The sequence below is a fragment of the Lynx rufus genome, unplaced genomic scaffold, assembly GCF_022079265.1.
Source record: "Lynx rufus isolate CCGP_SWC_20201006 ecotype Redwood Valley unplaced genomic scaffold, mLynRuf1.p SCAF_2, whole genome shotgun sequence".
NCBI lineage: Eukaryota > Metazoa > Chordata > Mammalia > Carnivora > Felidae > Lynx > Lynx rufus.
The window spans coordinates 9,494,490-9,509,516 of NW_025814834.1; the positions used below are offsets into that span (position 1 = coordinate 9,494,490).

The 15,027-nt window shown below is 39.3% G+C and overlaps 1 protein-coding gene across 16 annotated transcripts in view; it reads left to right on the forward strand.

Moving 5' to 3' along the window:
- Positions 1-15,027, forward strand: part of TRIP12 (thyroid hormone receptor interactor 12) — a 139,455-nt gene that overhangs the window by 95,385 nt on the left and 29,043 nt on the right. For 7 of the 16 annotated variants that reach the window (XM_047084960.1, XM_047084963.1, XM_047084965.1 and 4 more), the window contains 10 exons: positions 810-878; positions 970-1,135; positions 4,335-4,452; positions 4,567-4,726; positions 6,549-6,702; positions 8,056-8,284; positions 8,608-8,726; positions 11,041-11,248; positions 13,772-13,872; positions 14,103-14,277. In XM_047084960.1, coding sequence (XP_046940916.1) covers positions 810-878; positions 970-1,135; positions 4,335-4,452; positions 4,567-4,726; positions 6,549-6,702; positions 8,056-8,284; positions 8,608-8,726; positions 11,041-11,248; positions 13,772-13,872; positions 14,103-14,277 — 1,499 coding nt within the window. The remainder of the gene's footprint in view (positions 1-809; positions 879-969; positions 1,136-4,334; positions 4,453-4,566; positions 4,727-6,548; positions 6,703-8,055; positions 8,285-8,607; positions 8,727-11,040; positions 11,249-13,771; positions 13,873-14,102; positions 14,278-15,027) is intronic. The other 9 variants (XM_047084964.1, XM_047084969.1, XM_047084962.1 and 6 more) reach the window with 3 other exon arrangements.

Consider the following 15,027-nt stretch of genomic DNA (forward strand, 5'->3'; position numbering starts at 1 on the left):
TGAGATGGCCTGTGCTTATCAGGGATAGAAGTATATTCTTGGGTTGGCTGTGATTTCACTACCTTACTTTGGAAATAAAGTGTGAGAATCAGAGAAGTTTAATAGTTGGTCTCTGTTATTTGTAGCACTCTGTCTAGACTGAAGTACTGATGGTGAGGGCATAGGGCTTCTATAACACCAGAGTTATTCTTTTATACAAGCACGTCTGGTTTTCATATCTGAAGCCCCTTTATCAATAGGAAGAAAAAATAGCAGTATCAAAACACTTGTTTAGCTGCTAAGTTATTCTTCCCATTCTAATAAGGACATTTCATATGTTTTCTGAATGAGGCCACTGCACTAATTTTTCTAGATTATTTTCATAGTGAATACAACAAATCTACACCTGGTTTCGCACATCATCAGTAAACCTTTGGTTCATGCTTGTATACTGAACTGTTTCCAACTTTTTAGTGTATATATGTTTTAAACCTTTCTATGGGGAATGCTTTTTTTAGAGTGGTATCTTTATTATAATTTGTGTTTAGGTATTAAGTTAGCAGAAGCACAAAAGTTGTTCCTTCCTTTCTATATATTTTCTCTTATCTCTTGGGGCCTTAACGGAGGAGAGAAGCTCTCTCCGTGTGATTCTCTTTGCTTTGAAATCATGGTGTTACTGATTGTACCTTGCTTATTATAAAGGCTCATTGGGTTTTCAGAGCCCATCTAATTGGGCTGGCCTTGAAGAATTTGGGGATAGGAAGAAAATTAGGTAATAATATGAGATAGTTTTCTATTAACAAACTTTTTTCTTTTATTAAAAAAAATAGGACAAAAAGTCGGTTGAAAGCACTTGCCTTTGTTTTGCACGTCTGGTGGACAACTTCCAACATGAGGAGGTGAGCATGTAGTCTTTGGTGGTATTTTTGTGAAAAGGTTAAATTGCTGAATCACAATATAATAGTATCTTTTTTCCTTCTGTTTGTGAAGAATTTACTCCAGCAGGTTGCCTCCAAAGATCTGCTTACAAATGTTCAACAGCTACTGGTAGTGACCCCACCAATTTTAAGTTCTGGGATGTTTATAATGGTGGTTCGCATGTTTTCTCTGATGTGTTCCAACTGTCCGACTTTAGCTGTTCAACTTATGAAGCAAAGTAAGTGCTACTTTATTATCCTGCTGTAGGTGAGAGAGGCGGTTGTTTTGTTTGTTTTTTTTTTTTAAATGTTTATTAAGTAAAGTCAACATAAACAAGTAGAAGAGCTTGCTAATAGCTCAGACACTGGGTAGTAAAGGAAGAAAAATGTTAACGTGACGCAGCAAATCCTTAGATTGCAAGTAACTCGTTCTGCGAGTGTTCTGCAAGATGAGCAAACATTTCTTTTTTAATTTTTTTTCCAACGTTTTTTTTTTTTTTTTTTTTTTTATTTTTGGGACAGAGAGAGACAGAGCATGAACGGGGGAGGGGCAGAGAGAGAGGGAGACACAGAATCGGAAACAGGCTCCAGGCTCTGAGCCATCAGCCCAGAGCCCGACGCGGGGCTCGAACTCCCGGACTGCGAGATCGTGACCTGGCTGAAGTCGGACGCTTAACCGACTGCGCCACCCAGGCGCCCCGAGCAAACATTTCTAACATTTTAACTTGATAAATGAGCGACGTCTTGCAGTACAAGTAGTTAGTACATGTCGCCGAACATCACGTGATCACAGCTAAGCCAACGGTTCTTGAAATTCGCTTTGATATTCAAGTGCTTTGGATTACAAGCATGTTTCTGGAACAAATTATGCTCACAAAGCAAGGTTTTGCTATATAATAAATTTGTGTGGGAACAACATAGTAGTGCTTCTTACATACAATTGTTTGGGTATGTAGTATATTAAAATTTTATCCTAGGTGATTCAAGGGCTAAAGGTGCAAGATCATTGCCTTCTCTACAATATCAATGATGTAGTGACGCTTCATTGGGAGAATTCTGAATTTTATGTTACCAGTAACTGCTTGTCTTCTGCTTCTAGGTGGTCCTTTCTGCCCCCATTAGAGTTTTTCCTTATCTGATTTCACAGTGCTTTACTCCCTCAAAAATTCGGAACTTCTTTACACAGTTGAATCTCTCATCTTTGCTGCTTTAGTATTTTCTAAACCTTTCTCAACCTTATCTATAAATATAGTTTCCCTGCACTGCTGTGTTGCTATTGCTTCTGTCTCAGAAACCTTCGATTCCCCAGGTTAATGTCAGAAGACAGTGGGCCTCAGAAAGCATCTGTATGTTAGGGTTATTGCTAGGAGAGTAGTGGTCACATTTGTATGGAGTACGTATTATAGTGGGTAATTTCGTGCTTCTAATCTCTGAGGACATCACCGCCGTGATGGTATTCACTGACAAAATAGCCTTTGTTGTCACTGCCTCAGATATGTCACATAATACTATTTTGGGGGGGGGGTTCAGTTTTATATTTAGTCACATTTCTTGTGAGTAAGCACATTGGCCCAGGATTTTGCAGAAAAATAGTGTTGTTGAGGTGTTCTATTGAAAAGATTCCTCTTAATGCAGTGAATCACTCCCAAACCTGGTATTCCAGAGAAAACTGCACAGCTCGTGTCGTAACCAAAGTGAGAAGCTGAGGAAAGGTTTAGCTTTTTCTTTAATCATCACAGTGCATTTTGCTTGTTAAAATCCCTAGGAGCCCTTTGAATCTCCCCTCTTTGCTGAAGTTTGAGTGCAGATTATTTCTTGTTACCATGTGGTGCACGGCATTTCCCTAAAACCAGTTTGGGAAGTTGCTCACTGACTTGTTTGCTTTACCATGTTGAATTTTTTTTCCTCATGATGAATATTTTCACCTTTTGCATACTCCATGAAATTTGCCACACATTAATCACGTGGACGCCACTAGACCTTCGTTTTCTTCGTTCAGCAGTAACACAAAGGAAAAATTTTGTCACCCTCTAATCTCTCAAAAAATTAAGGAGTCCTTATAATGTAACATTGCCATGAATTCACATTTCTTAGGAAAGTTGGCAAAACTGTAGTTTTTCAAAAAACTTAAAATATTTTTTTAAATTTATATTTATTCTTGAGAGAGAGAGCTTTAAGCAGAGGTGGGGCAGAGAGACAGGGAGAGAGAGAGGATCCTAACTACGCTTTGCACTGTCACCACAGAGCCCGATGTGGGGGCTCAAATTCACAAACCGTGAGATCATGACCTGAGCTGAAATCAAGCGCCGGATGCTTAACCTGCTGAGCCACCCTGGCACCCCAAGAAATTTAGAATATTTCTAATCACTGTCAGTGAAATTTCTGTGGGGCAGCAATTTAACTAGCCACACTCTGCCCCAATCAGTAGTGAATACTTTCTTTGATAACATTGTTATGAACTTACGTGACATAAAACATTTCAATGAAACGTTTACATTTTGCACACGTATAGTATGGTATTTGCGGAAACAGCCACAACGAACAAAGACCTAGCTTTTTACTTTTAGTTATTTGAATGACTAAACCTGTGTGGATAATGGGGGCTTCCTCATGTCACAGCGTCTGTACATCAGACTGGTTTTCATGCAGATCACTCTATAAACTGGTGTCTTCTGAGAATGGAAACTTAGGGTAGAGGATATGTTAACGATCTTTGCGTTAAGTTGGCATGCTTGTCTTGTAAGTAATTACTTCCTGATCACAGTATGGTAACATTCAGATGCTTGTAACATACAGGTTTTACCATGTTTGGCCATGGGTTTTCAGTATAAGACAAATACACGAATATACTTGAATTGGGGATTAAAATGTGCATTGAATGTGCCTTTGCACAAAGCACTGTGTTCCTCAATGCAACACAAAATTAAAAAATTCCCCAAGTCTCTGGGGGTGGATTAGTGATTAAATGTACAGCTGGACTTGAGACTGAAGTCTTTTTTGTTTTTTTTTTTTTTTGTTTGTTTTTGAGAGAAAGAGAGACAGAGCACAAGGCAGGGAGGGTCAGAGAGAGAGGGAGACACAGACTCTGAAGCAGGCTCCAGGCTCTGAGCTGTCAGCACAGAGCCCGACGCGGGGCTCGAACCCCCACTGAGCTGAAGTTAGCCGCTTAACTGACTGAGCCACCCAGGCACCGCTAGACTGAAGTCTTTAGAAAGAAATTGTTAAAATCTTCATAAATTTCTTTTTAAGTTTTCATTATAACTCATTTGGACTTGTAATTTCTGTAGTAATTGTTTTGTAAGAAAATAATTCATTTTACTTTTTTTCATGTATAGTTGACTTTAAGAAAATAATTCTGATCGCCCCCCCCCCCCCCAGGAATGATTACCTGTTACGTTAACTTTCATGAGCTCTTGGTTTCTGTTGTTGGTTTTACAGATATCGCAGAAACACTTCACTTCCTCCTGTGCGGTGCCTCTAATGGGAGTTGTCAGGAGCAGATTGATCTTGTTCCACGAAGCCCTCAAGAACTGTACGAGCTGACATCTCTGATTTGGTAAGGATCGGGCCAGTAGTAACTGTGGTTTATAGGTGGGTGTTTCACTTTAGAGGTCTGTCATTTCATAGTTCAGGAAGCTACTTAATAAAATAATTGCACCTCTGTTTTCAGCGAACTTATGCCATGTTTACCAAAAGAAGGCATTTTTGCAGTTGATACCATGCTGAAGAAGGGAAATGCGCAGAACACGGATGGTGCGATATGGCAGTGGCGTGACGACCGTGGCCTTTGGCATCCCTATAACAGGATTGACAGCCGGATCATTGAGGTAGTAGTTTCATCGTACCGTTTAAAGATGTTTATTTTGGTGGAGAGTGGGTGTAGGGATGGAGTGGGGAGGTGGATGTGTGTACTTCAATGTGCTCGCTTTTGAATTAACTCAAGATTCTCTCATTTTGTCTCCTGAGAACAAGGTCCTCATTTCTGTTCAGGTCAGAAAACATGATGTTCTAGTCCTGCTTCTGCTGCTAAGTACCTGATTGACTTGGAGCAAGTAATTTAAGTTCTTTGTTCCATAGTTTCCTCATCTCTGAAAGGAAACATTGGAGGAGTTAGGCCAAATGTTTAAAAGTCCCTTCTGTCTCCTACCCAGAAGAAAACCTCCCATAAGCAAAGATTTGCATACAAATCGCTGTTTCTCAGCACTTACTAAAGAGCGAAAACATGGAAACAACTTACATATCAAAGTCTAGGTGAAATGGTTAAGTAGGTTTTGATACATACTAGCCTCATATGTAATCCATTGGGATAAATTTTAAGTGACATAAAATGGGATATGATAAATGACCACGTAATAATCAAATTTTGTGGCTCTTTGGGGAGCTCAGCAAAATAATAGAAAAAGGAATAATACAAAGGAGAGAGGTGCACCAAAAATATTTAGTGTTTTCCTGTGAAGATTTTTTGTGTGATTTTATTCTTTTCATTACTTCCATGTTAAGTATGCATTGAATATTTCAAAAAATTTTCAGGTCCGGAAAATCGCCCTGTGTAAGAACTGTTGGTCACAGCATTAATTGGGGTACCATGCATCATTTACTAATACTTTCAGTGTGTGAGATACCTTTAAGTCATACTATCTTTCCCAATTTTGACCTGTGATGTTTGAATCTTTATAGAGCATCACTCTTGAAGAGACATTCTTTAAAGATGTCTTCTACCTGTTAGTTTTTAAAACCAAATTTTTGAAAACCAACTTTGAAACCACTGTTACCAAATCAGAAGTTCTTCTGAAAACATCCAAGTTTTGAGTCAGCTTTTAGGTGTGATGGGTCCACTGTGTGTTCTCTTAGTGTGTAAGCAGGCCATGGTCTAACGTGGTCAGTGCTAAGCCGCCTTCTTTTAGCATTTTCTTATTAATTGCATTTTCCCTGTTTGCTTACTCTCTTATACTTCCCTGGAGGCCTGTCTTCCACTTAACCTAGGAATTCCATACATCGGACTGTTACAAAAATGAATATTCTGTCACTTCTTTTGGCTGCCTTATGTCAAGCACATAGTGTCAAAGCGTGTCATTTTCTTTTCGGACAGTGCCTGCATGCACAGCCCAAGCATTGCTCTCTCAGGTCCAGTTGTGTCCCTTTCAATCTTAGAGCATGATGTAAATGGAAAGCCTTTTGATCTAAGGGTAATTTTATAGGAGCATATTGTTTAAAGAAGATTTTGGTGGGCTGCTAAGAATCCATGATGTAAATAACATTTTAACCTAAAAATTAGATACTAAGATTTTATGGATAACGATTTTTTTTTCTATCAGCAATGTCTTAAAAGCTTCCTTAATACAAATGGTGTCATCTTCATGTCACTGATTCTCCATGACTGGATCTTTCATCAGGAATTTATCTGTATTTATTTATGACTCCAGGGGCCTTAAAGGGCCTGTGGTGTATATTTGTGTTTAATTAAAAATGATTTATTGAATAAATGAGTGTTGTCACATCCACACTATTAAATTTTCCATATTCTTTGACTTCACCATCTGAAACCTGATCAAATAAATCTGTAAGTTAGCGTTTATGAAGGTTCCCCACTGTGTCTTAAGTTAATAAATTTCTCCATGTTTATATTCAAGGTTTCTCTCTCTTTGCTCTCAGGCAGCCCATCAGGTCGGTGAGGATGAGATAAGCTTGTCCACTCTGGGACGAGTTTATACTATTGATTTTAATTCTATGCAGCAAATCAATGAGGACACGGGAACAGCACGTGCCATTCAGAGAAAACCTAACCCCTTAGCCAATACTAACACTAGTAAGTACCTTTCGAGTTAATAGTAGTACGATACTGTCATGTGAATAATATTTGCGGTGATTGTTTCATTGAGTGTCTTTATTAAGCTGAAGACTGCTGCATAGGAGTAATTAATTTCTTGTTGTTTCTATCGTGTTTTAATTGATGAATAAGCCAGGATTGCCGAAATGGTATCCTCCGCATTATTTTTCTGCTGTGTGGTTTGCTGTGTTCTGGAATTCCAGCTAGAATTGGCCCATGCAGTTTTTTTATCGGATCCTGTTCTCCCTCTTTTACCTCTAGATCCACTTGCACCTGTCAGATTAGTTTTTCCAACCTTATAGATTATACTTTCCCGTGAACGTTCTCTTCTTAACTAATGACCAATAGATGATTTGACTGTTTTTTCAGGTTTCTGACATTTATCTTTGTCCTTGGGGATACATACCGTCTATTGCTTTTGCAGCTCTAGTTTAGAATGCAGGGGTCAGCAGACTTTTTCTGGAAAGGGCCAGATAGTAAATATTTAACCTTTTGGACAGCACGGTCCCTGTACTCAACACTGCTGTTGTGACTCCAAAGCCGCCATATACAATATGTAAACAAACGCACGTGGTTGTTCTGGCAAGATTTGCTATACAAAAGTAGGTGCTGGGCCACATTGGGCCTTTGGACCAGACTTTGCCAGCCCCTCATCTAGAGCTTACTTTTCATCAGTTTCCTTTCCCCTGTACTTTATTCCCCCTAAGGAAAGCAACAGATCATCTTGTGTTTCCATAGCTTCTAGTCACGTACCCTCTGTCCATTACTTGAACTCTGTTTCTTACCAGTGGTTTAGGTGGCTAACACTGAACATCCTTAGTGTTTTGTTAAGTATATATTATTAAAATAAGAGGTACAGTGTGCTGGTGGCTTGTTCTTTCGAGCTGGCTACATTTTGTCTAAACGCTGCTCGTGGCATCTTTGTAGACCCTAGTCAGTCATATTAGATAAGTTGACTTGTTACATGACCAAATTTTTTTTTTTTTTTTAATTTTTTTTTTCAACATTTTTTTTTTTTTTTTTTTTGGGACAGAGAGAGACGGAGCATGAACGGGGGAGGGGCAGAGAGAGAGGGAGACACAGAATCGGAAACAGGCTCCAGGCTCTGAGCCATCAGCCCAGAGCCCGACGCGGGGCTCGAACTCACGGACCGTGAGATCGTGACCTGGCTGAAGTCGGACGCTTAACCGACTGCGCCACCCAGGCGCCCCATATGACCAAATTTTTAAAATAACATTTCAGATAATCACGGCAGCTTGCGTGCTTTATGTTGTTTACTTCCTTGTGTTTCTGAGGTCTGTCACTTCAGGATTGTCCGTTTTTTTACAACAGGCGGATATTCCGAGTTAAAGAAGGATGATGCTCGAGCACAGCTTATGAAAGAGGATCCGGAACTGGCTAAGGCTTTCATTAAGACGTTATTCGGTGTCCTTTATGAAGTGTATAGTTCCTCGGCAGGACCTGCGGTCAGACATAAGTGCCTTAGAGCAATTCTTAGGATAATTTATTTTGCGGATGCTGAACTTCTGAAGGATGTCCTGAAAAATCATGCTGTTTCAAGGTGTGTTCATGAAAATAGTGAAGACTTTTTAGAAATTCAAGTCTCTGCAAGTAATTTCAGAAACCTTAAAAGTGACAACATAGAAAAAATATGCACAGAACAGTTTCTTTGTCGTATCTGGAGCCCCTTGTCTCTTTATATGCATACACACCTTTGAGAAGGACTAAAACAAATGCAGAAGTTGAGCGTTTAAGAAAAACTTGTCGTTGTAGTGGACTGTTTTCATAATTAAAATGTTTTGCTCTCAGAGTTAAAGTAGTATGGCCCAAAATAATTCTCACATTCAGACAGATGTTTTATATATGAATGCTTTCTTTTTTTAGTCACATTGCTTCCATGCTGTCAAGCCAAGACCTGAAGATAGTAGTTGGAGCGCTTCAGATGGCAGAGATCTTAATGCAGAAGTTACCTGATATTTTTAGTGTTTACTTCAGAAGAGAAGGTAATGTCCTCCATACTCACTCATTAATGGCTAGTCTTTTCGTTTACGTAGTATTGCAGTAGCATGTATAGTTCTAATTCCGAACAACCTCTTACGTGAGAAGTCTCCATCCTTACAGCTCACATACATACAGGGTGTGTCCTTTGTAAAATCTGTCGATACAAGTTGTGTGAGATTCACAGTCTGTTGATAAACAGTAAGTTGTAATGATTTGAATGTTTATGGCCCAGAAGTAATCATTAACATTTCCTTTCATGTAGATAATGTGCAGCTCCCATAAAGACGCCTCGAGAAAGTCAGAGGCCACTTTCTTTCCCAGTGAATCCCATTAGTAGATCAGAACACTTGTAAGAGGGATTATTATTTACTTCGTTGTGTGCCTAGTGGAATATTTTCAGGCTTCATTTATTTATGTACTGAAATCTTTAGTATGCAACTGGTCTGGTCCCCTGATTTGAGGAATCTGAATGTGGAAATCAGCCTAGGAGAGATGGTACTTGTCTGTTCTCTTTTTGAAGACCTCAAAGACTGTTGTTGCTCATTCAGGTGTTTTCTCCTTTTCAAGCATTCCAAGATATTAAAAGAAGTTCTTTCTCATAAACAGGTCTCTGTAATTCTTTTGGTCTTTTAGAGATACTTTGGTGTTGCGAGGACACGGGAGATCATGGTGTTTTTATACTGAATTAATCCTTAGCTTCATCTTCCATCTTAACCAACAATTCTAGTTCTTTCTGCAAATGATCTGTTTTCCCTTGTTTCATCACCTGATGCTGGCTCTGTATCTCTTCACATCTTGAGAATGCTGTAGTTCTGTTAGTGTAAGAGTATTAAATAGGAAGAGGCTTTCACCATTTTTTACTTGTTTTGTTTAAAAAACAGTCAAAAAAAAAAATTCCAGTGCTACATATTTATTTGAAGTGGAAAGCAAACTCCATAACTGTGGTTTACAAATGGGGTGCCTGTATGAATAGATGTTTCTGTGCTCACATAAACATTTGGTATGTGGTTTTTTTAGCCTTGGATTATCTTATAATTTGTGTGTATCTTGGTTTTGGTGTTAGCCTTTAGTTCTACCTTTCGGATATATTCCGCCCTCTGATTTGGAAGTCTTATGAGAGTATGTCTTTTTCTCAAAGTGATTTTTTTTTTTCTTTTTACATGTATAAGAACACTATGCCATCAAATTGAATTTTCCACCCCCCAGATAGTCATATAGTGTATACATTATGAAGTTTGGCGAGGGGGGGGGGTGTGCTTGATTAGTTCAGCTACTTTGCATCTGGCATTTGTTCTGTCCAGTTCCACCTGTCATTTTTTTCCTGAGGACTTGCCTTCTAGAATCTGTGTTAGATCCTCCTGCTGTGTGTTCCATCAGCACTGTATTTTCTCTCTGAGGAGCAGTTTACTCTATTTGCAATTTCTTATAAAAATTATTTTTTCTCCCCAGTAAGTGCCCTAAGTCCATTTTTCTCACCAATGGTCATATTCTTAGTACCTTGCGCACAGTCTGGCATATGATTGCTGCAAACAATATTTGTGGAGTCAACGCCTGAAGTTTGAGATCATTCAGACATCTTGCGGTCTTGTGAGGTTTTTTTGTTTGCTTTGAGAATCTGATGGAAAACTCTGACTCTATCCCGGAAAAAACGTGAATGTGTGAACATGCGCTCATATACTCAGACGTACACCTTTGCATACAGTTAATAGTTTGTGGCACTCCCCTCCGCCCCACCTACATTCTCCTGTGATTCTAGCCCAGATATGAACCCCTGCCTCCATGAGTTACAGTTCGGCTCTCCTTGTACACCTCCAAGGATGTGAAAATCCCCATCCTTGGGTTGCTGGTGTTCTCTCTTTTGGCAGCAGCGTCACGGTTACTTTCGTCTCATTGTAGCATTTGAAGCTGGTTAATAATCGTAGCAGGTCTTTCTTTACTTGTGGCGATCGAACCACAGGTGCGCTACTGTGTTTTTGTAGTTGATTGTTTTTATAATGGGTATTTTGAATTCTCATTAGGTATTTATGTGTGACCCTATTAAAACTTCCTGTTACCAGATTTTGAATATTAGATGACGTTCAAAATAATTATCTTTCAATATCAATATCAATATCTTTCTTTAATGTTGAATTTGCCTACGACTCTTTCGAATGGGTCAAGTTGAAAACCCTGGCACCTAAGGGCCTCCACCCCCACTCCTACCCCCCCAATTCGCTGGATACTTTTGATTCATTCCCTGTTTAGCATTTAGGGATTTTGTAATCGTGGGAGGTGGTTCTAATTAAAACTGACTCTTTTAAATCTGTTACTGTATAGGTGTAATGCATCAAGTAAAACACTTAGCAGAATCAGAGTCTTTGTTGACAAGTCCACCAAAGGCATGTACGAATGGGTCAGGATCCTTGGGGTCCACGACGTCAGTCAGCAGTGGAACAGCCACGGCTGCCACTAATGCTGCGGCTGACGTGGGATCCCCCAGCTTGCAGCACAGCAGAGATGATTCTTTAGATCTGAGCCCTCAAGGGTAAGTCAGAGTTCTGTGGTGGTTTTTATGCTCTTTGCCTTTAACTGTCTCCTGGTACCTGAGATTCCCATAGGGAATAAAATGGTAAAATATTCGAGAGTACACCTTGTATTTTCCCGTCTGTATCTTCTTAGACCTTTAATGGGAATGGGTGGGAAGAAACTGAACATGTATTACAAAGCCGTGTTTAGGAACCACAAGAGATACTAGGTATTTCCAGGGACAGTGAAGGCAGCTGAGGCTCAGAGAAGTTAATGATGTGCCAAAGTCACACACTGATTTTTACAGATGTAGGATTTGAGCCCTCATTTCTAATTCCCTGATCTTGCGAATATTTACTGCCTTGTAGCATACATTCCAGGTTTGAGACATCCAAGTAGTGACATGTGAAAAATATTAAAAATTAGAATTTTTAGAACGTACAGGAAAAAACCTGACTTCCCATTTATCTTCCATTGGCAAATGAGAACTTTGCTCTTAATACAGGAAAATGGGAGTTCTTAAGTGTGTCTGCTTCCACCTCTTTATCTGTTTTTAATCCCCTTGTTGTACTGTGCTACTGAGAACATCGCCACCAAACCCTCATAGTAGCTTTCATTTTGTTGGGTTAAAACAAATTATACTCTAAAGTGTTTTTGTTTCTTTGACATCAGAAACTTAATATGGCTGTAAGAATGGTGCATGATCAACCAGACTCGGTTCTGGAATTCAGAGTGTACTCCGTGTAATACTCCTTTTTACTCCTTTTAAGTTGTAACGTGGATCTGGGTGAAACATATAGTCAATAAGTGAGGTCCAAAAATTGAACCTCTGTGAACTGCAAGGTAGCATTGTTGTAAGAAGCTGGCCAGCTGAGGATCCAGCTCCTTTTGGTGCCACCTGGTGGCAGTTACCCGCTCTAGCTTAAGTATGAATTTTGGCATTTGGACTTGGGCTACCCGCTGGGACTTCTGACACAGTGGCTGTTATTTTAGGAACCTTCTAGGTTTGGGTGGTGCCTGTGTCATGGATCCAGTCCTGTGAGATTGGGCCTGAACAATACTGGAGACCCTCCACCTTCTCTGTTCTCCGGTTGCATTTGTCCGCCTGCCTCTCTCCTTCCTTCCTTTCCAGCCCCATTCCTTCCCCCTGGCTGCTGTAGTAACTTCCGCTACCGCAGGCATGGTGCCCTAGACAGCAGGCGCTTGGTGAGATGTGATGCAGCTCAGAGAAAGACGCTGTTTCCGAGCCACTGAAGGATTAGACTTGATTATAGTCTAATAATTGAAAATTCTAAAAAACAAAACAAAACAAAATGGAAAGCACCTTTTGGAGTTTTAAGTGGTTCCATTTCTTTTTAATATGGTTTCTAATGAAAAGTTCATATAAATTTGTAAAGGGGGAATTTTTTACCCATACGTATCTGGACGTTCACTCATTTTGCTTGTCAAGCATAAACACATTACTGTTTTTTTGTTTTTTGGTTTTTTTTTAATGTTTATTTTTGAGAGAGAGAGACAGAGCATGAGCAAGGGAGGTACAGAGAGAGAGGGAGACACAGAATCAGAAGCAGGCTCAAGACTCTGAGCTGTCAGCACAGAGCCCAGTGCGGGGCTCGAACCCATAAGCTGTGAGATCGTGACCTAAGCCAAAGTTGGACGCTTCACCAACTGATCACCCAGGCTCCCCAAACACATTAGCGTTTTTAATAGACATCAGATATTGGAAGAACTTTAAAACTTTTTCAGATTTTTCTAATTTTATTGTGGGTCACAGACCAACTGAACCAGAACATTTTTCCCATCTTATCTATCTTACATGGTTTTGTTATCCTAAGAATCATCTGATAATTTCAAACTATTTCTACTGTTAGGAATAGTGAAAATAAGACAGGCTACGTATGTTCCATTTCAGGTATTCTAATTCAGAATAGGTTATTCATACTATGATTTGATCTGTTTATAGGTAATTTTGAGGCTTTTTTTTTTTTTAATCCCTAAACTGTTTATAAATGAATTCATTTAGGATGTTATGGCAGTTGTATACCGTGAAATTACTTTGGGCAGTGTCAGGAAAGCATTTTGATAATATTAACACTCAATGTCATGAGTGTTACTTCTTGTCATTTAGGTTAGGGAAGCAATACGGTAATCAGATTTAACATTCTATTTCTAGTTTGATAGCGTAGGTCTTTTTAAATTTTTATTTTTGCATTGTAAATTTGTTTTATGTACTTTTCTGTACGTGTACAACATTTTATAGTAAGAGTTTACCACAGGATTATTCAAATAGTCTATTTGGTTTTATTTTTAGTAGCTCAGTATAGTCAAATAGCTTTTTCTGAATGCATCATCTTCTGTGTCTCTATACCTCTTAGATCATGACTGGAGCAGAGTCTGCATTAAATAGGTAATCACTGAATGAAAAATACCGTTACAGCAGTATTTTACAGCTCCTTGTTTCTGCCATTTTAGCTTGCTTTTCAGTGAGTGATAATAAATCGTGGTAATTGCTAAACTTCTCCCATATTTTCTCATGTGATAGTCGATTAAGCGATGTTCTAAAGAGAAAGCGACTGCCAAAACGAGGGCCAAGAAGGCCAAAGTATTCACCTCCAAGAGATGATGACAAAGTAGACAATCAAGGTAATTCCTTTGGTGACACCGTGGGGGTGGAAGGCAGAGGGAAAGATGGTACCAGTTAGAGACACGTATCTCACGAAAGCTGCTGATAGCTTTGAAGTACACCTGAGTTTACTCCGTGTTCAAAGTTGTTTCAGCTAATTCATCTCATAAGAACAGGAATGTTAAATTTCAGTTGGTTTTCATCAGTTACGCTAAAGTGGTTTAACCGTTATTCCCTTTTCTTCTCATAGCTAAAAGCCCCACCACTACTCAGTCACCTAAATCTTCTTTCCTGGCAAGCTTGAATCCAAAAACGTGGGGAAGGTTAAGCGCACAGTCCAACAGCAACAACATTGAACCAGCACGAACCGCGGGAGTCAGTGGTCTTGCCAGGGCTGCCTCAAAGGACACCATCTCCAATAATAGGTGAAGTGGGGGAATCATCTATTGCTTCTGTGCTTGGGATTAGCAAAACTGAGCATTATTTCAGTCAGCATGTGTATTGTATGGAGATGAAACATGGACACAGACCTTTAATTTATGCTCAGTAGTGGTATTGCTCAAAGATGAAGTAGATTTCTCAGTTCTTGAACTCCGTGCCTGGCTTTGTCCTGAATTTCAATGTTACATCTTAAAACATGTTTCAACATTTCTTGTTGGGAGTTGTAGACATTCAAAACCAAATAAATTCTCCCTGTGGAACCTGTTCCTCAGTTTTATTCTAGACAAGTAAAAGCTGGCATTTTCTGCATGCACACACAGACACGCACACACACACTCACCTGCTTCTCAGATCCCCTTCCTCTACCCTTTACATTAGGACTTAAAGATCTTAGAGTAGAGGTCGGTTGGTTGGTCTTAAGAAATTTAGAACTGTATCAGCTAAACTGTTTCACACACCGATTTGTGGCTATTAGTAATTATTTCTTAAAAACCCTCTAGAGTTGTTCTTTTGACTCTGGATGTAGCACGCCAACATGGATTATTTCCTCTGCAACCAAGAAATTTTTAAAAATCAGATTCCACTGGCAAAGAAACAGGCTCTTTTTGTTTGGTTGATTGGTTGCGTTGGTTATTGTTTTTCTGAATTTCATTTGATAATAATTAAGCACGTGTATTTCTAAAGCCATCAGAATTTGTAATTTAAGCAGCGAGGTTTCAGTTAATTGTACATCT